The sequence below is a fragment of the Styela clava genome, chromosome 11 (genome assembly GCF_964204865.1).
Source record: "Styela clava chromosome 11, kaStyClav1.hap1.2, whole genome shotgun sequence".
NCBI lineage: Eukaryota > Metazoa > Chordata > Ascidiacea > Stolidobranchia > Styelidae > Styela > Styela clava.
In genome coordinates, this window is record NC_135260.1 from 6,097,300 (window position 1) to 6,122,608 (window position 25,309).

General features: G+C 34.1%; 1 protein-coding gene across 2 annotated transcripts in view; it reads left to right on the forward strand.

Annotated features, from left to right (window-relative positions):
• The window catches only part of LOC120347382 (sushi, von Willebrand factor type A, EGF and pentraxin domain-containing protein 1-like), a 136,397-nt gene that overhangs the window by 74,355 nt on the left and 36,733 nt on the right, over positions 1-25,309 (forward strand). For both annotated transcript variants that reach the window (XM_039417309.2, XM_078117588.1), the window contains exons 37-70: positions 134-345; positions 1,135-1,314; positions 2,950-3,066; positions 4,284-4,413; positions 4,944-5,105; positions 5,778-5,942; positions 6,926-7,079; positions 7,301-7,452; positions 7,993-8,172; positions 8,704-8,820; positions 9,117-9,222; positions 9,843-9,996; positions 10,499-10,680; positions 11,177-11,304; positions 11,843-12,018; positions 12,535-12,787; positions 13,535-13,662; positions 14,014-14,098; positions 14,548-14,787; positions 15,300-15,573; positions 15,899-16,060; positions 16,792-16,965; positions 17,436-17,609; positions 18,204-18,376; positions 19,223-19,390; positions 20,209-20,385; positions 21,073-21,159; positions 21,537-21,707; positions 22,066-22,331; positions 22,648-22,725; positions 22,898-23,019; positions 23,261-23,377; positions 24,105-24,289; positions 24,754-25,034. In XM_039417309.2, coding sequence (XP_039273243.2) covers positions 134-345; positions 1,135-1,314; positions 2,950-3,066; positions 4,284-4,413; positions 4,944-5,105; positions 5,778-5,942; positions 6,926-7,079; positions 7,301-7,452; positions 7,993-8,172; positions 8,704-8,820; positions 9,117-9,222; positions 9,843-9,996; positions 10,499-10,680; positions 11,177-11,304; positions 11,843-12,018; positions 12,535-12,787; positions 13,535-13,662; positions 14,014-14,098; positions 14,548-14,787; positions 15,300-15,573; positions 15,899-16,060; positions 16,792-16,965; positions 17,436-17,609; positions 18,204-18,376; positions 19,223-19,390; positions 20,209-20,385; positions 21,073-21,159; positions 21,537-21,707; positions 22,066-22,331; positions 22,648-22,725; positions 22,898-23,019; positions 23,261-23,377; positions 24,105-24,289; positions 24,754-25,034 — 5,630 coding nt within the window. The remainder of the gene's footprint in view (positions 1-133; positions 346-1,134; positions 1,315-2,949; positions 3,067-4,283; positions 4,414-4,943; positions 5,106-5,777; positions 5,943-6,925; positions 7,080-7,300; positions 7,453-7,992; positions 8,173-8,703; positions 8,821-9,116; positions 9,223-9,842; positions 9,997-10,498; positions 10,681-11,176; positions 11,305-11,842; positions 12,019-12,534; positions 12,788-13,534; positions 13,663-14,013; positions 14,099-14,547; positions 14,788-15,299; positions 15,574-15,898; positions 16,061-16,791; positions 16,966-17,435; positions 17,610-18,203; positions 18,377-19,222; positions 19,391-20,208; positions 20,386-21,072; positions 21,160-21,536; positions 21,708-22,065; positions 22,332-22,647; positions 22,726-22,897; positions 23,020-23,260; positions 23,378-24,104; positions 24,290-24,753; positions 25,035-25,309) is intronic.

A 25,309-nucleotide genomic window follows, 5' to 3' on the forward strand; every position in this document is an offset into this window, starting at 1 on the left:
TGTTTTTCAAGGCTTTGTACTATAACCGACTGTAGAGCATGAAAAACCTTCCGGGTTGAATGGATAGCCAATTCTACATGACAAATAACGTTTGGGCTCCCAACTCATTACGATTTATTCATTTACATTGCAGGAACAATCTCACACTTCAACATACACGATCGTGCCTTCACACCGAACGACGTAATACTTCTCTGGAGAAATTGCGCCAACCATGTTGGAAACGTTCGAGCGTGGCCAGACATTGGAGACGGAATTATTGGAAATATCGAAAGAAGACCGACAGAGTTTTGTCGACCCTGTCCCACGATTGAATCAGACGAAGGGACAGTTGTAGAACACACAGTAAGTTGAAATTTTATCTTATATTATGTTTAAACTCACAATTTCTGGAGATCAGTCGAGTTGTCACTTAAACTGTAACAGTGGTTGCTAGTTCGGTACTCCTGTAGTATGCGAACCAAGATTGCGGACACCGGAACATAGTATGTGTACCAGGTTATGGTTAGGCCATAATTTCGGGTACGAATACTACAGGAGTCACTTGGCTAGTCCCCGAACTCGTAATAAAACTAAAAAATGAAATATTTGAATAAAATTATAGCCTAACCCTAACCTGGTACACATACTATGTTCCGGTGTCCGCCATCTTGGTTTGCATACTACAGGAGTTCCGCTAGTTCTTATCTAATGTCTCAAAAATGTTGTGTCTCACTTGCCCCACACTTGTTTTACTTTGCTATACTTGTCTCGCGCTTGCTTGTACGACTTGATAAGGACTTACATGTTTTTTTGTAACCTTTAATCGTTTTTGTAATCGTTAATTTTACATTCCTGTGAGTTATTTAGTAAGCTATAGGAATCATTTTTTGACAAATTACTGGAAATAATTGAATTTCAATTGAGGGGTTTTGTCTGCCTTACTTTTGGTTATAGTATTTTCGAAACACACAAAAACCGGCTAGAACTGGTTTAATCCGAAAGTTGATAACTCTAAAACCTAGGAGTAAACGTTCCGTCTGATAATAATCAATGTTGATTTTTTTAAAAGTTTAAAATCTGAGTTCAATAGTTCAAAAAATCTAATTTTCGTTTAATATTCAACAAAGTCTTTTTTTATTAAATTTTATTTAGAATGATTACACCATTGAAGTGAGATGTAATCTTGGGCATGAACTGGCGTATAAAACCAGGAAAATAATCAAAGTGTTCACGTTTCGCTGTGGGAGTGACAGTGTTTGGAAAGCAAGAGGAGTGAATGTGGATGCCGATCTGATTAAATGTTTAAAAGTATCTTGCCCTAGTCCCAAAGAGGTGGGTTGATAGAAAATTAATATTGATAAAAAAACGCTCAAGGATCGTATCACAGAAAAACCCAGTTTACGAGACAGATTGTTGAAATTAAGTTGTTTAGGCATAATAGCTATTCAATTTTTATTTTAAAATTATGGTCGTCTTGCTGAATGAAGAATGCTTTTATAATTTACATTTTATGGAAAGGATATTTAGTTATAAATAAAACAACGTTGGTTTTGGGCATCAATAGAAAAGAAACAGAAATATGCGTATGCACAAATAATTCCATTAGCAATAATTCCCACAATGGAGACTACTTCAGAATATATATCTATATATATATATAGCGTGTTCATAAAGTCCTGAATTTTTTCGAAAGTACAAAGGAAATTTATCTCCACCCTATATTGTTTTGGACCTCACAGATGTGTTGAATGAAGTAAAAATACTAAAACAATTACTGACTGAAAAGCAATAAACCTGGTTAAAATATAATGAGAACTGACTCCATAACAAAATTGAAATTGTAAAGGGACTGTATGGATACCCTGTGTATATCATTATTGGATCGGCCATATAAAAGCTGTATAATATTGTCCGAAATGATACAATAGCTAATGGAAGACGGGAATTAATTTCAATCCCAATTTTTTATTTTTATTTGTCATTACCAGTAATGGCAAAAATGTAGTGGTTGAATGCGGAATCGGCCGTCGAGATGAAAGAAATCACCCTTGAAGCTTGCTTGCGTTCTCTAGCGGGCGAGCTTTTCCGATATGTCCTTTCGGAGGGATTTTTTTTGGGACCATAATTCATAGTTTTGAAGAGTAATAGTTAAAGCAGTCCACCTCCTAGTTTGTACGATATTTTGTTGATTTCATCAAACTTTCAGTTTAGTAAGACTTGCATATTTCAGTTGACATTTTACTTTGTATTCTGTCTCTGTCTTTGAGTAAGTTTCATGCGCTCAATTAAAACGCTTTAGCTTGAAAAAAACTTGTATTGCTTGCATGCGCTTGCTATGGCAGCTTTGATATCAGAAATAAAAAGTTTTTACAAAAACAATTAGTGTATTATTAGTTTTGATTTCACGGAAGGGGACTTCAAGCTGAATGCAATAGGATCCTAATATTAAACACGGCCAAAAGCGTTTAAATTTGAAAAATAATACGTTGACACTGGATTTTGTATGTCTATGCATTTTGTTTGATGGTTGCTGTACTGGAAGTTTGCCTCAATTTTGACAGATGGCCACGGAGTAAATTACCGAGTGACGATTCAAACTTCTAAATACCATACTGTATTTGCAGTAACAAGAATTCCCTTTGCGGCAAAAAGTTATTATTAAAAGTTCTTATTTGGGTGATTTAAGTTGTTAGACATTTACCTGGTACCAGCAAAAAAAAAAACATTATCATTGATAGCAGTACAAAACCGAATTTTAAAAATATTAAGATGCGCTATGACATACTTAGGGTGGTGAACGCATTCCCAACCAAGCACGTGTTTTACAATCCGCTTCTGCAATACATCTGATCAACTGAACGCGAGTGATGCCTATTCTTGGATGCCGTTTGTTCGCTACACGTCCTCGTTTCTTCGATTTAATTATCTTATTGTTTGTTATACTTGTACCATTGCTTGATATTGTAGATACATCTCGGATCAGTGTCGTCCACAGGAACAAAGTACGGCGATGTTTCGACTTACTCGTGTGATAGTGGATATGAAATAATTGGTGAAGCCATTAGGACATGTGAAGCTAAAAAGGTAATGAAAATGATTACACGGATTGTTGCTTATTTTATAAGTGATTGCCAATTATTTTAACTGCTCTTAACAAGGCTCTTAATCGGTCAAGTCACGAATATCCATTGCTGTCAGAAACGGCAATTGAAATTTTATTGCCTTTTGCAACGAACTCATGTGTGAAGCAGCATTTCCAGTTCCTACCAATAGGATAACAAAATACAGGTCAAGTTAGCTTGTCACAAATTGCTTTAAGAATCGATACGACATAGGACGGAGGTCCGTCGAAACTATAGAAACTATCACAACTAGGGGTCCGCGGCCCAAACATTTTGGAAACTCCGGTATAAGGTCATTAAATGTTGTATAGTTACAAATACCTTTTTGGCTTTTATGATGGTGGTAGACCTGCCAAGTTTTATATTCTTTGTTGTCATCGTGGCCAACTTATGTGTCACTATGACTATAATGAATAAATATATCTGATTATGGATGAACAGATTTATTCTTCATTTTCGTTCACCGTAACGCCGTACTGTTTATTATTGTGAAGCGTTCTGCTACTTAGAATCACTATACATTGTTCCAACTCGTAACTGAAATGCTATATACCAGTAGTTCTCAAACTTTTTAAGTCGCGCCCCCTTTTTAGAATTTGTTAAGTCTGGTGCCCTACATCAAAAATAACTAGCTAACAATAAGCCATAACAGATAGTAAGGTGAAAAGTATATTTCATTCAAAAAACAGGCTGAAAATACGTGGATGGAACGTAAATAATGAAATAAATGAAAATTTTGAAATGTAAATATCCAAAATAAGGCGGGCAAGATAAATCCCATCACATATTTTTCTTTTTAGTTAGCTGCACGCCCCCTAAAAAAATTGTCTACGTCCCTCTTGTGAGGCGCGCCCCGTCGTTTGAGAACCACTGCTATATACGATCTATCACAAGCTCTAATCCATTTAACGGTAGACGTATACTCCCAACTTTTATACCTGAATGATTGTTTTCGAGACATTCTATTGTTATAATCCACTTCCCTGCCTCGAATAAATTTGTGCAGTTCGTTTGTAACCTTGATTCGAGTGAATATCAATAGGACAATACAACTTGTATTATGATTTATAATTTTTATTCCAATTTCAAACTGACCGAACGTTTATACTCTCTCATTGGCCAGATAAATATACCTATATACCCACATACCAATTATTGAGTAATCTTCTATAAATGCAGAGATGGTCTGGTAGGGTTCCATCATGTGGAGATATCAATGAATGCGATTATGAAGATTCCTGTCATAGGAAAGCAAGTTGTACCAACTCAATTGGAAGCTATTCGTGTGCTTGTGTATACGGATGGAAAGGCAAGTTTTGTCGAATTTAGACACTTATTTTTATTGTTGTGATAAAAATCGCTTTTGTTATAGCAAATACTGAACCAGTTGATTACACAGTTTCAGTTCTTGAAGATGGCAGAAGTCACTGAAAGGCTATAACTTTTGTTAATTATTTTAATTTCTTTAGGTTAGTCGGTAATTATTCAAAACGTTGTTGCTTTATTTTATTCACGGTAACATTTTTATATGATATTATGTACGCACCTCCATAAGACAGCTATACCATTCGGCTGAAATTCTGCTGGCATTTCCTCAATCATTTGACTTGTGTGTCTTTTATTGTACATTACTCTCTTTTTTATTAAAATAATGATTTACTATTATTTTAAATATGTAATCCTTTTACAATTTTTTTTTATCTAAAATAGGATTAGTTGTTGTAATACAATATTACTATGTTATTAAAAGTTGTAAAATTCGATATTTTCCATGATATATGAATGACTAAACACTTATATTTTTGAACGATTAGATTTCTTTGACTCAATTCATTTTAGGTGACGGCCACTCATGTCGAGAAATAAACTGTGGTGGTGCAGGGAGTCTACAGTTCGGTTCTATACAGGGAAATAATTTTAAACTCGGCGGAATTGTTCGATATTCTTGTGACTATGGCTATAGATTAGAGGGAACAGACGAAAGAACTTGTCTCGAAGACGGTAATTTGTATTGATATCCAGCAAAAAAGGGCTCTGTTAAATCAAACCGTTGTTATATTGTATTTATATACTCGACTTTTCAATGTTATGTGACATACTTTGTAAGATTATCTTTCTTTCACCATCCTAGAAATCTTACTTAGCCAAAAATGTGAAATTTGTAATAAATTCTACTGAATTTTCTATTCTATTCAATTGCATCATGTGATCCCAAAGTAGTGTTCCGCAGATCACACGCTTGGTACACTGCAAATTATATTAGGAATTTGACAAATTAATGCTGAAATTGGGTTTGTAAAATTGGGTGTAACATTGACACAGTTAAACAAATTTCAACAATAATTGTAGGTTTTTCTGAGACTTTAGAGTAATTACTGATGTATTTTTCTATAAAATAACATGTATATTTCAGTCTGTTGTTAGTCAAATATCGATGCTGTAATATTGGAACTATATTACTAATAAATGATTTTGAATGGTAATTGTACGTATTTCTGAGTCTTCGAGTAAAATTACTAGCTTTTTACTGTAAACTAACCGGCATATTTCGTTGTTCTTACCTTCTACGCTAAATATAAATAAATATTCTATAGTGATGTCTTAGGTTTAAAATAGTAAAGGTCCAACTATTATTCCAAAATCGGGACAAGTTTATAATATTTCTATAATCAGATACCTGGTCAGGCGAGATGCCAGTTTGCGTCAAAGTTGAATGCGCGGAACCAGATGACGTCAGACATGCAAGTAAAAGACCAGAGAACGTAACAAGAAGTTATAAAAGTCAAATCACATATAGATGTCATCCTGGACATTATATGATCGGAAATGCAACAAGAGGTTTGACTAGTTATATTATGTTTGCATGTTGTTGTTGTTGTATTTTACCTTGATTTAAACATCATGTGTCGCTGCCCAATAACCAGATTTGTTTCACCGCAGCTTCCCTTCCTACAGTAAAATTGTATGATTGCCTCGACTATTGTATATGTGATTGTTTTTCAAGGTTGGATAAAATAAACTTGACTTACGACAATATAACGTTTGTACACCTTACTCCGAACAAGGATGTGTGCAAGCAGCCACTGCTACCTGAACAACTACTACTACTGAAGATCTATCACAGATTTCACAAAAAAAAAAATAGCACGGACGCAGCGCATACTTCTGTGCAATTATCACTTTTTTGCGCGCGCACTCACTCAGAATCAAACTAGACTGACATTTGATCGAAGTTACGAGAAACCACTGGAGTGCCAGAACCTCTCGATACTATAAACAAGGAGTGTGCAACAGGCGCCCCGCGGGCCACAAGCGGTCCGTCAAGCCATATAGTGTGTCCCTTGTCAGATTTTTTCCCATTACCCACCAAATCCTAATCCGACGCCCTATGTTTGAAAAGGCGCTCACATGGGTAAAAATACGTACGTTTTTTTGCTCTTGTTGCAGCGTTTCATCTTTCGCCGTTTGCTCGGTGGTTTTATTGCTGTAATTCGGTAAGTACATGGTACAGCTAATTTATTTGTGCGAGCCATTTAGATATCTGAAGTTGGTTATGTGGCTCACCGACGAAATATGTTTCACACCCGTGCTATAAACAATTATAACGGATAATCACGAGTTAGGTTAGTGAATACCGATTGCGCTGGTCTTGAAGCAGTCCAGGTTGCTGCGGTCATCGAAAAAAATTATGAGATGGTGAAATTTACATACCTAACTAAAGTTCTCCATTTTTGTGTGGTAAGTGGTACACTGGCAGTGAAGATTCTAAATAAACGGCTATCGCTATTCTCAGTAATACTGAAACACAAATTATGTTACAGAATGTGGTCCCGACTCTCAATGGACAGGCGTTCTCCCATCTTGCGAGAGAGTGTCATGCTCCGATCCACCAATAGTAGCGAATGCAATCACAATAAAAGATGGCGGAATCAAATATCAGGATATCGTTCACTATGTTTGTGAACAAGACTACATGTAAGTTCATATATCACTGGTAATAAAAATGTTAAGATATTGTGAAAGTTGAGTTTTACCTAAAAACTCTCATATTTGTACTTATGTCCACTGTCATTATTTTTTTATCTTTTTTGATCTTCGAATCTCAAATGTTCATAAAAATTTTCTACCAACCAATCATACATTCATTTCAAAATTTGATCTTAAAATTTTACACTCATATGTTTCAAATTATACAGACAACTGGGCGACTCGGAACTCACTTGCAATGCGAGTAAAATTTGGGAAGCTGAAACTGGGAAACATCCTGTCTGTGAACATCCAACTTGCGGCAAACCACCGCCCATTATAAATGGAGAATATGAAATATTGCAAGTTGGAGAATCTACAGGTTGGTTGAATATTTTATTTTTTATGTACAAGTCGATTTGACTGTATGCAACAGAGATTTAAAAAACTTTTCGAATGATAGCTCGCACCATTTTTAATATTGATTAGTTATGTTAGTGGTACTACACTCCTGCTTATCAATTTGCTCCTTTTTTCATTCTTTATTGTGATTAGATTTTTTTTATCAAACCTTCGTTCTCACGAAACAATATAATCGCATCTAACGTGCTTCTCTGATCATCTTTTTGTCTGTTTATGTTTGGTAGATTGCAGGCTCTTTTACACGATTGGATCCAGATATTTTTCATGCGGGATGCCAACATGGTTAATGCTTTAATCACTAAGCCATTGCTCCCATCCCAAGTAAAGTTTAGTTTTACGCTATTAAACACAATAATATCCTAATTTTCAAATTAATTTAACATTCTATCTACTTTATTCTTAACACTTGTTAGTCTTTGATTTTTATAGATAAAATTTGTGGCAAAAGAAATTAACCTGCAGCAACTTACATTGTTCTAATATTATTCGATTTACACAGTAACCGGTGCAACATATACATACGCAACACAAGTTCAATACTCATGTAGTACTGGATACAACATTGCTGGTGAATCGATTCTTAACTGCATAGAAGATGGAGCCTGGGACCGAAGAACACCAAGATGTGACATTGTATCATGTGGTCCTCCACCAGTGGTCAAGAATGCTGATCGAGAATGTAAGTATATGCTGGACATTGCTTTATAACAGTTGTTCTAAACTGGGGTCCTGTGGCCTCCCAAGGAAGCCACAGAGCATTTGAAGGGGGAGGGGCCACAATGCCAAGCATAAAACTGATTTTACTTCAGGCATAAATGTGTGTTTGTTTGTAGTTTTCTTCAGCTGTCTTTTATCTTTCCTCTAAACAAGACTCTGTACTCGCAAGTACTTACGAGCGAGCAGCTATTGTTTTTGTGGTCATTTTTAATCATCATTTTGACGCTCCGACTTAGCATATTTACTTTATTACATTCTGTCTTAATGCTATAATGATGTATCTTTTATTTACTATTTGTTGCAATATCCCAATATATCTGTTCTAATATTCCGTAATAAAGAGATGCCTTTCTCTTGGTAATATTCTCAATTTGTCTTTTTATATGTTGAGTATATGATTTCGTTACATTTATTAAATTCCTTTCCTACGCTCGATTATACAATTTACAAAAAATACATTTTTTTGAAGTTTCATGTAAAATGTTGTTTTTAGATAACGATGTGTTATACAATGATCTTGCCAATTACATATGTAGACAGGGATACATTATGGATGGAGTTGCCGCTCTCACTTGCCTTGCATCTGGAAAATGGACAGACGAAAATCAAGGTTAGATCTATGTTTGAGTATTTGTTTGTTTAAAACTTAGGAAACTTAGCTTAGGCAAAGTTATTTTAGAGCGTTTCAATATTTATATCAAGCGTTCAACAAATCAACTGCTGAGTAGTTTTGAAAGGATACGGTATGCATACATGTTTACTAAATATATGTGGACAAGTAGTATCTGTTACCTTTTTGCTGTGTAGATAAGATGTCGATTATTATAATATACCGATATTACAAGTCTGTAAGCTCACTAATCAACTCCCGGTTACAATCTCAATTTTACATTTTATTTCAAACAGTCAATCCAACATGCAATCCAAGAAGTTGTGGAGAACCCGACATTGTAGTTCATTCTCAAATGTCACTATCTGGTGCTGATGGTTATGTGTATAAGGCTGTTGTAATGTAAGTTTGATATTTTTAATTTCATATAGTTCAATATATAATTCATTTATTTATGTGCACACACATATATTTCAATATTAATTTGCGTATCGATGTTATCGTAACATAAAGCCATAACTTGTTCAGATACTTGGCTCATAAAAAAGAAACAGTAGACTAGCATAAATTTATAAAATTTCAGTCTTAAACAATCTCAACAGCATTTTTAGCATCACCTTCAAAGCACTTGTGTACCCGACTCTTGCATCCTCACTTTTGTAACTTTGAAACTTTGCTTAGGCAAAACTGAATATAATATTTACGATTGTCCCAACGGTATTTATAGTCTGTGCTAATTCGTGCAAAGATAGTTATGTGCGAGAGGATTGCTGGACTCTTCGCCGCCGTGGGGTGGTTCACGTGACCGTTGGTCGGTTACGGCTTCCTCCACCATCAAGTCCATGCTTCCAAAAACAAATAACTAACTAATCCCATATCCCGACAGGGAATGGTATCCGGACGAGAGGCTGTGGTTCGCCATATAATTTAAGTCGTATCATCGGCTTTCCTATACCCGGGATAAATATATAAATCCTATATCCAAATTCAAATGCAAGCCAGTGATAAATTAAATATTATAGTTTTGAATGCGACCTCGGATATCGTCCAACAGGAATTGACACAATCAGTTGCAACACTGAAGGAAGTTGGGTGCCAGAACAAAACTTTCAATGTCATTTGGTAACTTGCTCAGTTCCACACTTCCCGGAACATGGAAGCACTTCAAGACTTGATGTACGTTGGGAATCTGAATTTGTTTTTATATATATACTAATTTTTATTTATAAACACCTTGGAAATTTGAATAACTTAGCATGTTCAGGGAAAGTGACATACGCCGAAAACATGGTTTAATCAAGTGAGGAATGGTAGATGACAACATGTTTTGTAGCTTGATAATATAGTAATCGCTAAACAGGAAATAAACCTATTTAATCTTCCCAAATTAATATGCTAAGTCCTTGTACATTTTTTTGTAAGATTTTTCACTCTTTTCACTTTTGCACTCACCTAAATTTTCAATATACATGCTATATGTATTGATAACATCTCATAAAACAGTGTGTCTAAAAAATTAATATAAATAGAAGTTTCTTACTGAATATGTAAATTTGTTTAAAGACAGTTTTTTAAAGTGACACAAATATAGTGAAACCCATGACCATATTAACCAATTTTCAATAATTCACTTCACTTAGCTTTTTGTTCATATCAATATTGTTACAATTTATTCCAGCCCTTCTTTGCCTTCACCTACGAATACAACAACACTATCATGTACTCATGCGACGCCGGATTTTATCCTGAAGGCGTATTAGAATCAAGATGTACAGAGCATGGTACTTGGTCATATTCTCCCCCTGTCTGTCTGCCTGTTGCTTGTCCCTTGCCAGATGATGTCGCAAATTCTACATTTGTGTAAGTTTTTGTCAATATTTAAAATATTATGCTGAACAAGATCGTTCCATATTTCATTATGAATAAATTTTTCACACACCTAGTCCCACACTCGTGGCACACTTGTCTCACTCACTCTTTTCCCAGTTGTGCTTACTTATATGCTTACTTATGCCATTTCTTCAACAGTACATATATACATGTATATATATATATATATATCTTAATTCAGAACAACGGGAGAAGTAGGATCAATGTGGGTCAAGGGTGGCAAATTGGTAGAAGTCTGTTAAAGAAGGGACAAGTGTACGATTTTGAGATATCTGTTCTTTTTTCACACAATCCGCCTTATTTAAAACATGTCACATTTGGAGATAGAAGGGTGGCGCCAAAAAGGATTGATATCGTTTGAAACTTGAGACTGAGATTATCAAATTCGTAAATCAACTGATTTACTATAAAAAATTCTTTCAGAAATTCTGGAAATCAATTCTATTTTAAATTTTGTTCGATACAGTATCGCTGATGGTGTGTATGGCGAAGGTGCGGTTTATGGTAGCAGTATACAATATACATGTGACAGTGGATATCAACTCTCGTCTGGTGATTCCATTAGAGATTGCTCAACCACAACTATGTGGACAGGTTAGTTTTTGGCTCTGATATTTTAGTCGTGTTTTGGTTGGTTCAAATTGTGCTATTTGTTGAATGGAGTCACATATAAGTAGGATGAAGTTTTGGGTATGATATTTATATTGATAAGCGCAAAGCAATAGTCCCTGCATTCTTGTTTCAACTAAATGAGCCCAATCAAACTGAATATTTTCTGGGGTAGTTGTAATGTATGACATCACTTGTTTTTTGTGCCTATCCGTCTTTTATGCATTTTTTTTTGAAAGACGCAAGCGTAAAACGCAAGAATGCTGTATCAAGAGAGAAGGCTACTATAAGTGATTCAATAGTTTTGCTACACACTTCCACCTGTATATTTCCGTATCATTTTTCTGACCAAAGTCAGACTTCTCGAGACAAACATAACTTGGCGTATGTCTAAGAAAGTTTGTTCAAATATGATTGTTCTAGTGTACAACAAGACACTTAAATCCCTTTAATAGAATAGTGTAAATTATAAGGTGTGATCATGTGATAAATCGATAAATATTTTCATGTTTTTATTTAACAGGTGTTGCCCCAATTTGTAGTCGTGTGGAATGTGGTTCGTTTCCTGAACTAGAGTTTTCAACAGCAACTTACAATTTGTATGATGTGAACACCGATGCCACAACCTTGTATTATCTTGATGAGATTGAATATGTTTGTGATGTTGGGTTCTTTATGGTTGGAAAAAGCATTGTTCAGGTGAGCAATATTGTAGTGATCATTACTCTAATGAATCTATTTTGCCTGGCGTAATCGATATGAATAGCCTATTTATTGTCTCTGTGCATTAGTTTTTTAGGAACGCGGAGTAAAAAAAAAATAATGAATCTTATAGCTTGTTTCAAATAAATTTGAATTTAAGGGTTCACACAAAGATATTTTATAAAACTGCCAAAAATTAAATTAAAATTGTTCAGTAGTTGACGGTCTTGACAGCGAAGTTAACGCTACATGTCGTACTTCTCTTCTATTTTATAAAAATTTGCTCAGAGCTAGTTTACGCGTAATTTCAGAAGTGTATGCGACTCACCTCTAAACTAAGTTATGGGCGCAACTACTAAAAGCTGATGTCATCTTTCCGAGTTATGGTAGTGCATTACAAAGTAGAAATACTGACTGGCGCAAGACTTGTAGCAGTTTAGGCCAATGTGATCAAGATAACAGTTGCTTCTTAACTTTGTCTTTATGTGATGTATACACTTTACTCATTTTTAGTGTACATCGGAAGCAGTGTTTTCACAACTGCCATCATGCCAACCTGTATCATGTGGAACACCTCCTGCTGTTCTATATTCCACTTTAACAGTGAATGATGTCTACGGAGAAAACGTTTATCAAAGTTCTGCAACATACATTTGTGAAAATGACTTCAGAATGGAAGGGAATCCAACCAGCGTTTGCAATCAATTTGGAATCTGGGAAAATGATGATCCGACGATATGTGAACCAATAATCTGTATTGAACCCGGTATACTATTTGTTACAAGTTTTTTAAATGGAGGATTGTATTACATTTAACTAAGTTGAAGTAAATTTCAACAAGGCTTGAAACACAATAGTGGTGATGTTACAAATTTAAATGTTGTGCATGTAATTGTAGGCAAACGAATCAGAACATTTTAATAGTTTCATTTATGAATCAATTGTCATTGTATTGAAATAATATACATGTTTCTATGTATATTTCGAGGAATGAATTGATTTTATATGACAATTTTTTTTTACTATTGTCATATCGAAACACGTGCCCAGTTTAATTGTTAGCATGATTCGATTTATTGTGCCACTAAATTTCATATAAGTTTGGTCTATATGTTTCTATATATTTCGAGGAATGAATTGATTTTATATGACAATTTTTTTTTTACTATTGTCATATCGAAACACGTGCCCAGTTTAATTATTAGCATGATTCGATTTATTGTGCCACTAAATTTCATATAAGTTTGGTCTCTATTTCTATCTTTCTTTTGCAGCTGCATTTTCTAACTATATTTATGCTTTCTTCAGGCAGGTCTTAGTCATTATTTTAACTTAGTGTCGGGTTTTTGAAATTAAAATATTAATTCTGCTTGCAAGTATTTGTCAATATATTACATAGTTGAACGCTGATGTGATGTTGAGCAATCGCTTGTTTATTTTTTTTTATTTTTTATAATTGAAGTTCTTTTTTATCGTTCTTGATATAATGTTTAAACTTGTTTGTTATTTCTAGATTTGGTATCTAATGCAATTCAGTTTGTTTCGTCATCAATTGATGACGTAGCTCATCCAGAAATTTACAAAACAGGAAAATATCAACCAAGATCAGCAGCAATTACGGCTTGTGAGAAAGGATTTGAGGTGATAAACTCTATTTTGTTAGATGATGTTTATTTTATCAAATATGGATTGTCAAGAGAGTTTTTTTCCAATCAATGAAAACATGGGCCATTGAAACTATAATAGTTAGAGATTACATTGTACGTGTGAACATTGAATCCCGAATAACAGTGTTTTATATGTTTATTTCCACAATGCCTAACAATTATTTTCAGATAAATATCTCAATGTGATCATGGTTATATTCATTATGATCATGTGCATTTAAATAGCACAAGAACTATATATTAAATTCATTCGAGAAATTGAGCATATTATTCATAGTCAATAGAATTATTAATTCGTTGTCAAATTTTTCCCTCTTTATTCTAGATACAAGAAGCAGTTGCTTACTTGAAATCAGCACGCTCAGTTAGTGATGAAGAATTGGCTCGAGGAATAACTGAAGAATCAATCGGTATAGGACTTTTTCTGCATTATAGTGATTAGATATTAGCATTAAATACAATCATATTATTATATTCTTAAAGTCCTAAAATATATAATTCAAGCTTAGAATTAAACTACTGGTTATGGTTATTTCATCTAGGGTGGCTTTGACCGCTGGTCGGTTACGGCTTCATCCACAACCAAGTCCATGCTTCCGAAAACAAATAACTGGCTAACTAATCCCATACTCGACATGGACTGGTAAATGGATGAAAGACCGTGGTTTGCAATAGGGCTTTAGTTGTCTTATCGGATTTTCTCTCCCCGGGATAAATATGTAAATCCTAACCTATATAAACTATGTGCTTCGCAAGAGTTATTAGAAAACTTCCAGCCAAAACAAAATACTTTGCAGAAAACTATACAAAAACTGAAATTCTTACACAAACTAATTTTATTCTTCTTCACTGATTACAGGAAATCTAAATAATCTTAATCAAGCAAGAGTGAAGAAAATCTTGGCAAAATTGTTAGATGAATCTCCACAGCCAATGGCTTTAAAATCAGCTGGATCTGAGCTTGTTGTACAATCTGTGCCAGCAACGTTATTTATTCAGCAATGTTCTGAAACAGTTGGTTGGTTGAAATCAGCACCTAAATGCAAACCTATGCTTTGTTCATTGCCACTGGAGTTGGAGAATGGACACTTTGTTATTGGTAAGTTGCTTATATGTGAAATAGATTTTGAACATCGTGTCAAACTGATAACTAGTCCCTAGCAGTAGAGGAGTTGGTATGCGTATCTGCCCCTAATCGGCATCTCAATGAATTCATCTTTAGATGGATATTAACTTCCAAATAGGAAACAAATTTTAAGAGTAGCTACACATGTCATACGTTCTTTGGAACAGGAAACAGTTAGTTAGTTATTGGTGTTGTTCAATATTTTTATTTTTGAATTCTCCTTGAGCAATTAGAGTAAAAATAACAGTTAAGCAAAAAAAAATACTTGAAAATTATCTAACTGCCATGGCTCCATGTACCATTTTATATACTCTATTCAAAGAATGTAATCTTGTGTTGTATTCAAGATATATACTCTTGCGCTATAGGAGCATATAATATTCTCTATTCAATAGGACTATGTGTTATTTTTATTTTTAGTCAGTTAGTTGTGAGTTACCTTTTCATCCCATAATGTACAAACTGACTTTATTTAATTTTACCAGACACACAAGAAACTGAGCGGCCTGCATACAACACTGAGGTACAATACAAATGCAACGAAGGTTATAAATTTTCCTATTCCGATTCTATTGATGACATTCGATCAGTTCGATGTGATTGGAGTGATGACCTTTGGAATGTTTACTTGACATCTCTTCCTGAATGTTTGCCTCTTCCTTGTCCACTCCCAATTGAAATTGATCATGGCTCCTATTCTGAACCTAATGGGGAAAGCTTTGTTTTTAAAGATGTGGCATTGTATACTTGTGATGAAGGGTGAGATATTGATCTTTAACAGATTTCTTACTTTGTTAAGTTGTTTCAAATCCATTTAAATTTTGTTATAGGGAATTGATTTTCTTTGGGGTCAACTACTTATCCTTCCTCTATTCTTTTGTGCAAGTGCACAAAATGAATTGTTCTTCAACATTATCTTGGGATTACGCTCACTATCTGCATTTACTGCGATCATTTAAAACAATTTTAAAACAAAACTATTTTAAACTAACTTTAGAATCTTTTAAAAATATTTTGATATTTCCAATGCAATATTATACCGGGTTTTTAAAATAACGAATTATTTATATTTTGTTCGTTCTAGCTTCGAAATGACTGGTTTAGCTGAGATAACATGCGAATCATCACAATCATGGAGTAATGATCCACCTACTTGCTCTCCTGTCAAATGTCCTGAACCAGTTGCTCCTATAAACGGGAGAGTGAAAGGAAAGACTTGGATTTATCAGTCTGTGATTTCGTTCAAGTATGTTTTTGTTCAAGAATTCTATGTTTCATTTAAACCTTACATTTGAGCAAGCTTCTGTTCAACACCTCGAATCCGTTTGAATTCAACTATTTTGTGTCCAGACCTCAAAAAAAAAACATGGAGCAGTGTCCGGGCTCGATGGTTGATTAAACAATTTCTATGTTTAAAAATTTCATTATCGTCATTTCTGGCTCGAATAATAAGCTTGTAAATGATGAGCATGATGTACATTGAGTACTGAACTTGGAAACGTAGAATCAAACTAAATTTTTATACATGTTTGCATATTCAATGAGATGCAAGCGTCTTTGTAAACAAAATTTTGATATAAACGTTTTTTTGACAACTGTTTCGCAGTTTTCTGATTTTTTAAGAATGGAGCCCGGGAGACCTTGCAATCTCAAACATAGGATTCCAACAGAGATAGGTTTTGTTGAGAAACTGTAGTCAGAGTTTAGTGATTTTTTCTGGCAGTGTTGCCAGATTTAATGTAGGTTTCAAAATTTTCACTTCCCGCGTAGTCAGTCGTAAAAACTTCGGAGAAAGTTACGGTAAGAGTCAAGAGCCCAAGAGCCAGAGTAGAAGTCAAAATAATTCTCCTAGTCAATATGTGCAGTAAGATTTTTTTAACGACTAGCTCAGTCTATCATAACTTACCTTTAAATCCGTCAAAATTAAACAACAATATTTTCTTAAACAAAACAAACACGATATACTTTTAATTTCAGATGTGACAGAGGTTATAACTTGAACGGTACAAGATACTTGACATGTCAATCGGATAGAACTTGGTCGACCCCGTTTCCAGTTTGTGATCCAGTGCCATGTGGTGAACCTCCTGAAGTCGAAAACTCAAATGTGTTCACTACTTCAGAAGTTTTTAAAGGATGTGCCATTTACACGTATGAGACTATTTGCTAATAATGATACTCAAGATGGAATTAACGCATAAGAAATACGCCATTTGAATGATTTCTATTGTAAAGTCCTATTAGACTGTAATATAATTGTGATTTGATACACTAAAACAAAGCAAGACCACAATAATTATAGTAAGTTTATCTCTCTACTTTCTGAACTCCGTATCTAATATTTTCAGTCTAATATTTTCTATATCTGTTACTTTTATTGATGACTCCTTTCTCTTTCTTTGCGGGATGTCTGCTCTCCTTTAATGAAATATTGTGCTAGAACATTCCCCGAAGTGCCTTGTGACTTGAACCGGCATAATGAAATTTCATATATATCTATATCTGTTACTTTTATTGATGACTCTTTTCTCTTTCTTTGCGCGATGTCTGCTCTCCTTCAATGAAATATAGTGCTAGAATATTCGCCGAAGTAACCTCATGATCGCCATCTAATTTTCAAGGTGCAAACATGGTTTCTACTTGAACGGATATCCAAAGCTTCGATGTACTGCTGCAGGACATTGGCAGAAAAATCTTCCAACTTGTAATTTCATGTTGTGTCCTAAACCTCCAGTTACTTCACATGTAGTCTTTGCCGATTCGGTTTTGTCAACTCTATTCTCTGATAGATCAAGGTAAGCCAGACGGTGTAAAAAATGCTTTATTATCGGAAAATATGCATGTCGTAAATGACGTATGCCACTTGTACCCCATTTCCCATACTTGTACCACTTATTCCACTTGTACCAGGTGTGTACCAAAGCATGTACCACATTTGTACCAATGGTATCATATGTTCCACTTGTTTTGGATTTGTGTGGTTATTAAAAGAATATGATTATTGGTAAGTTCTAAGTTAGGGTAGATATAATATGTGGCACAAATGCTTGAAGTGAGCGTATAAACTGGAATTGATAGGATTTTGAAAGGTGGTAGGAAATTGTGAGATATTATATTTTCTAGCTTACATTGTTTTTGAATCTTGTTGTTCACAATGTCATCTTTGTCTCAGATTTTGTTTATTACAATTTAGTGTGCTATGGTGAATATGCATCAGAAACCCTCGTCAATGTGTCAATATCATATCATGATGAGATTTGAGCCCAAACTTTTAATTGATATACAAATATTTGTCAATGTGTCTAAATACCTACTCATGTGACTATGAAAAATTATTAAAAAAGATACATGTAAGATCTTCTTTATTTACAATCCTCTTTTTGTTTTAGTGGCAATTATATTTATGATGATGTTGTAACATATTCATGCAAAGAAGGATATGAGACTCATGACAAAAACGATTTGTCTGCAGTTTGTCTCACTGGAGAAAATATTCCAAACATTCCAACTTGCGATGGACACATTGGTTATGTAACTGATGTGATTGATGGATATTGGTCAAGTATGAATATAAATAGTTCAATAATGATAAATATTGCACAAGTGGGATTTAGGTTTGTGAGTGTGCATCTGTTTTTACAACCAGTTATTACAGTTCAAGCTAGATACCAGACTTTAGATCAACCCAATAGGCCAAATGTCGGCATTCGCTTACAAAATTTATGTCTCCAATCAATTCAGAATTACATAAATTTATACCATATAAACATTTTAATTGGAAATCATTATTTTGTTTAAGTTAAAATTTTGATTTCTGGCTTAGAATGTTTGATTTCACCCTCTCTTGACTCTTCATAGTCCAAATATTGATTCGCCTCCAACCCCACACCCTTGGGTTCAGGCCAAGTATAACATATTTAAATACAGAAGTTTTATTTAATGTAAAAAATATTGACCCAACTAAAATTGTGATAGGATGTCACATAATATTATAACCCAATTACAATCACCACATTGGTACACGATTGGTAAAAATAACAAGCACTAGATTTTATGGATGCAAGTCTTCAAATTTTCTATAACAGCTCATGAAATCTCTATCAGTAATACGTTGTGTCATTGATTCTATATATGTGCATGCATATGATCATATAATATCCAAGTCTGACAACTAAAATATTAATTGTAGATTTTGTTCTGTGATTGTGGTCATAACAGGTTTTATTATATTCTAAAAATCGTACGACAAATCGCTCAGTTATTGTTCTTTTATTGCAAATTTGCTTGGAACCTAGTCACAAACCCCAGTGGTATAAATATTAATAAAAGTTTAAATTTATTGCTGTGATCGACTACATTTTATTTTACAATAAAGTTGTCTGACTTGATTTTGTATTTTGTCTACTAGGATGGCCTCCTGTATGCACAGCAAAAGATTGTGGTCCACCTCCTTCCCCACATAAGAATGGATTGATGTTTGGAACTGAAACAACATTTAATCACACTGTTCATTATCGCTGCAAGAATGGTTATTACACATTAGACTGGGATACAACTGCAACATGCCTAGCACATGGTAAGTTGCTAAAAATTTAAATTATTGGTTTTCAAGCTTACATGATTTGTTCTGCCCCTTCTAATGACTATCAACATTTGTTGCTCCCTACTTTTCTATAAAAATATCTAGTCTTGCTTGTAACATTTTTCCATCATTTATTTTATGTGCCACGTTTATTAATGAAAATCCAACAACTTAAATTAAAAGAATATTATTTGCTTTACTGTCAAAGACTTAGACAAATCACAGTAAAGTAACTTAGTCATCGTAAATGGTACCTTATAAAACCTTTGCGCTTCACCTCCTTCATGGCCCCCTATGAGAGCCCAACTTGAAAAATGCTAGTTTAGAACGGTGCTTGTCAATCTTTTTGAAAGTGGTACACCTTTTCATCCCTATTCAAAATCTGGTACATCCCACCCATTCCACATTTTTAATCGGCCAGAAACACAATGTTTAGAAGATATACGTGCTTATACCGCAACAACAGTTCTTTAAACCCTTGTTTAGAAAGTAATATTGTTTGGACAAAAATGGAAACAGCTTGTGTGCAAAACTGTAAGACAAACATGACATTGGGTACACCCCAGTACACCCTATCCACGTGGTACACCCTTTGAAGTTTTTAGTACACCCTGGGGTGTACTATACACCCGGTTGACGAGCACTGGTTTAGAATATCTTTTTCGCAAACCCTGTCTCAAACTTCCAAAATATACAGAATAATTTATTGCATACAACCCACAATATTTCAGTTCTTCAATTATTGCAGTACAAGTTTCATCTTTCATATTTTTTTTGTTGTGTAATTAATAACTTCTATCTTTCACGTTCAGGTGGTTGGTCAAGACTGTTGTCTCCTAGTTGTCTGCCAGTGTCTTGTGGTGAACCAGGAACACCGAAGCATGGATATTACAATGGAACTATCTACACATATCAAGAGATTGTTGAGTATGGATGCGATGTCGGATATGATCTTGTCGGAACACAAACACTAAGATGCCAAGCAACAGGTAATTTGACAAGCTTACATTTCTTGCTCATCTAGTGTATTTTATAATGATATTTGTGGCTAACATAAAAATGAATGTTCTTAGTAAATCTCAGACTGACATCATATTTTCAAAAGAAAAGTTGCGCAAAGCAAGGTCACGCACATTCACTCATGGATACTGATCTCCAAGCAAATTGCAAGCGACCACGGAAGTACTGAGGGACACATAAATTATATAGAAGTATAGTAGAGCATTAGCCATTAGTAAAAACTGATTGAAGCGTGACTTGAAACAATAATATTATCAGGAAAGGAACCACGAGGAAGTTAGTTCGACTTAAATGAAGTTATCTTATGTCACTTGAGTTGAATTATAAATAATTATCATAATATCAAATTTTGTAAAATCGATTGTAGGATTTCTTCTCATCACAATATTGAAAATAAAAATTAATTTCCTTATTATCTTGCATAAAGACGCAATCTATAACTTGAAATAAGACGCATGATGCATTTTTCTTTTTTCTAATAATAATTCGAAAAAATTACTTTCGAATTGTAAACTTTCCTCAATCTTTTATACCCTCATTCCTATTATACATTTTTTGGTATTAAATATAAAAGCACAAATTATAGAAACATTGAAAATTGGTTTCTGTGTTTGCTGGATCTTGTTACGTTTGTCTAAATGAAGTTATATTTTCAGCTGGATGGGATGGCACACCACCTATCTGTGAACCTGTGGATTGTGGGAGGCTTCCACTTATTAAGCATGGTGAATTGGAATTTGAAGGTTAGTTGAAGTCAAATGGAAGAATTTTTGTTATTCAAATTAGGTCTAAAGCGTTAAAATTATATCTTTCTTAGCATTATTTTATAGCAGTTTTATTTGTATTTTTATTGTTGGAAGCTCTCAATTATTTAATCACGAATGCACAAATAAGTTTTGGCAATATTTCTAGTGAACATCTAGAATTAAATTGGGACAAACAATTGTTTTCAGACTGGCCAATTCGAATATTTGAAATTTCAGTCATTTTACATGCATTTAAATTATGGCCATTGGTGGTTATAACTTTCAAAAACAGGCAAACAATCAGTAAACAATTTGAAATAGCTAAAGATTTTTATTAAATATTTAACAAATTATTATGTGTTGTATTTTGTTAGATACGATTCTTGGGGAAGAAGCAATCTACTCTTGTGTTCTTGGTTATTACATGGAAGGAAACCCAGTAATTGAATGCATGTCATCTGGCAAATGGTCTCACCCTCAACCACCTATATGTTTGCCTGTTGATTGCGGAAAACTTGTTGCTCCTATGAATGGAAGTCTAAAAGGTTGACTTGTTTTCTTCATATTTATAAACATTGAAACTTCTATCTTAAGGTTTTACTACCTGGGAAATTTTGACGAAATAAAATTTAGTGCTTTTTTGATTATGCCGTATATTGTTTTGCCAAACTATTTTTAAAAACCCAGGACATTTTTTATCCTAGAAAATATCATACTAGACTCGGTTCGTTGAACTAGTTTGAAATTACTTCGAACAATTCTGAAAATTATATTTACTAAATCTTCTAAATCTTTCTGTGAGACCAACTACTTATTCTATTTCTATGTTTTCGCATTTCTGGATCCACATGTATATAGCGTATACCTTGAATCACGAAAATATACAATATTTATTGTTTCCAGCGACTGGGCATGTGTTCAAACACACAGCGAATTACTCTTGTTCACCCGGGTATGATTTGGTTGGAGAAAGCAGTATAGAATGTTTATCCAATGCAAGTTGGTCTTCCATGCCACCTTCTTGTCAACCTGTGGACTGTGGAGTTCTTGGGATAGTGGAGAACTCGGAAATAATTTCTGATGAATTAGGCACAACATTTTTATCTAGAAGAAAATATGAATGCAATATAGGATACGAAATGAAAGGGAAAGATGTTGTTTTGTGCATGGTAAGGTTATTGTTTTGATCTATTTTGTTAAAGTTTGTATAAAGCCAACAAATAATGATGAGATACAAAATATCTTATTCCGAAATCATAGGTCTAAGTTGTTAAACTTCTGGGCGTTCAAATACCAATTTACACCAAAAACATCATTATTTCATTTCATTATCATTTTTAATTTTTTTTGTATTTTGTAATCTGATTTACCTCCTTTTTGTTCAAGTGCTTTCATAATTGCTATTGAACATCGAACTAAGAATTTCATTTCATTAATTATCACATTTAAAAACAAATTTTATCTTATCAAATATGGCATATTTAGTCTTCAGCTACGTGGTCTGAATTGCCAGCATGTACAAGAGTAAAATGTCCATCACCAAGACGACCAGAGTTTGGACAGGTAGGTATTCATTTTTTTAGTAGATGCCTTCGTTATGCTTATATTTTATTTTGACATTGCTTTGTGTAACAAATGTCTCATTGAATATAAACCATTTCTATGTAAGTAAGCCATCTTTATGCCCAGGCTGTTGTTTTAGCTTTGAATCATTAAAAATTGACTCAATTTTTAGATTTCGGTAGGAATAAGTACAGAATACAGATACCAAGATATGATCGAGTATTCCTGTAACCAAGGTTATATTCCCAGTGGTGGAACAACAACAAGATGCACAGCAGAACGATCATGGATGGAGTGAGTAGCAATTAATGTATTGTCAATTCAAAAATAAGGAAGACTAATTAAACTTCAAGTTTAAAAACACTCATCAATATTACACAACTTGATAGTATAGTTATGACCTTACAAATAACGCTTTTTTATTAACTTTGCTTTCGTATACCAAATTACGTCAAAGTCTTAATTGAACGAATTTATGATGCAGATTCAAAAATCCAATTTATTTAAAAAAAATAACTTTGTTAATTTTTGTTAGACCACCTCCTGTATGTCATCCAGTAGACTGCGGTGGACCACCAGATGTTGAGCATGGACTAAAATCTGGACGGAAGAGCACCTTCATGAGCGTCATTACATATTCTTGCTTGCCTGGGTGAGTCTATTTACAAACTACATTGTAGGTACAGTGATGGGCTTTGTTAGCAATTTATCAGTGTATCTCACACAGTTTTAGGGACTTTTCAAGACAGTTATGCAATATTATCCAAGATCTATTCTTTTTTGTATTGCGCTATTCCGATCCAAACTGATCAATGAATATTTTCCTGGCCTATTGCCCAGTATGGATGAGATTCTACTTATTGACTCTACTATAATCACCAATCAAATACTCAAATCGACTAAATCAGATGGCTTGGAATAATCATCATCTAACCACTACTAATAAAACTCAGTGACAACCACGATTTCAGTTTAGACTCAAGACTTGATAAACTCAAATCATCTTCATTTGATGGATTAGTAACTTCTACCCATCACTGCCATTATCAAAAAAAGTTTTTCTTATACTATATCATTGCAAAATTGTCTATGATTATTTTGCAAGTGCTATTGCCAGTTGACACACTCGAACTGGTTTGCACGTTCATATCCAAATACTCATTATTTTTTAGCCCAATCTACCGCAACATTTTGGGGCCTTTTTTGAATAAATGACTGCTTAGTTATTAACACCTAAACTTTTGACACATAACTAAAAACTGCCAAATAGCAGTCAAAATGACAAAACGAGTTAATTTTAATAACCATGCTTTTACATCTAAGTGAGTAAAAAAGTGTCTGAGCTGCTTTTGTGATTACTTTTTTCAATATTTTCTAAGATACTATCTGCTTGGAAATTCATCTCTTGAATGCTTACACACTGGTGAATGGAATGTACTTCCTCCTACATGTCATAAAGTAAGTTGTGGTAAACCACCGCACCTGAGACATGGAACGATATCTGGATCTGAAACTCCTGATGACTGGACTTTTGAAAGCCACATTCTCTTCGCTTGTAAAACAGGTCAGTTTGTATGTTTTTGTATGATGTCTAACTGTCATCTTGTTATATTAAAGCTTTATCCTTCAGTGTCGAAAATGCTCAAAACAAGTATCTAATCAAGCTGCCATTTCGATTTCCTAAGATGCAGTCATGATCTAAAATGTTAGGATGGGAATTTATCAATTAGCCACTTACTGATTCAAACACCCAAACTCAAACATTTATTTTTGTTAATCTTGTTGCTGCTATCGGGATTTTCGTTATTGTGAAAAATTGAATTTCTCCATAATAACCGCAACAATCGATGGTGCCCCCAATATTTCACCTGAAATTTGCTGTTCTTGGCTTGGGAACATTTTTATTTGTCGTTTGATCTTGCCGTCCATATATTTGACCTTTGCTCTCTTTTTAAATACATACCTTCTTGTCACCCCTGGTCATTATTTTCTGACGCCCAAGATTTCATGAACTTCATTTCACACCAGGATACCATCTTCACGGAGGATCGGGCGCTGAATGCAGTGAAGACGGTGAATGGATTTACGACTTTAATTACTACGATGAAGATGCATCGAGTTATGGTGAAAAAGTTCAAGTTCCAACATGTGAAATTATTCGTTGTCCAGACCCTCCTGTTATTGAACATGGTTCTTATAAAACTAAGAATTACACATATGGACATCAAGTAATTTATGAATGTGATGAAGGATATGAAAAAGTGGAAACTGAAGTTGTTTTATGTACTGGGAATGATTCAACATCATTGGTAGGTTTTTGAATTTTTAATGAATAAAAAGTGGTATCGGTGCCAGGGTTCCTATATTGTATAAGAGGAGGAAATTTAAAGATGAAAAGCATTTTTATGATACTGCTGTGTGGCTTTAACTACAACAAAACGAAGCTGATTGAATACACACAGCCACATACGACGGTTGCTTGTTTAGAGCTCTTGATGTGTGACGAACTCTAAGTCGAAAATAAATTTATACATGTCCATGTCAGTTGTAGTTGAAAAATTGCCATTAGTTTTGGCCTTATCTC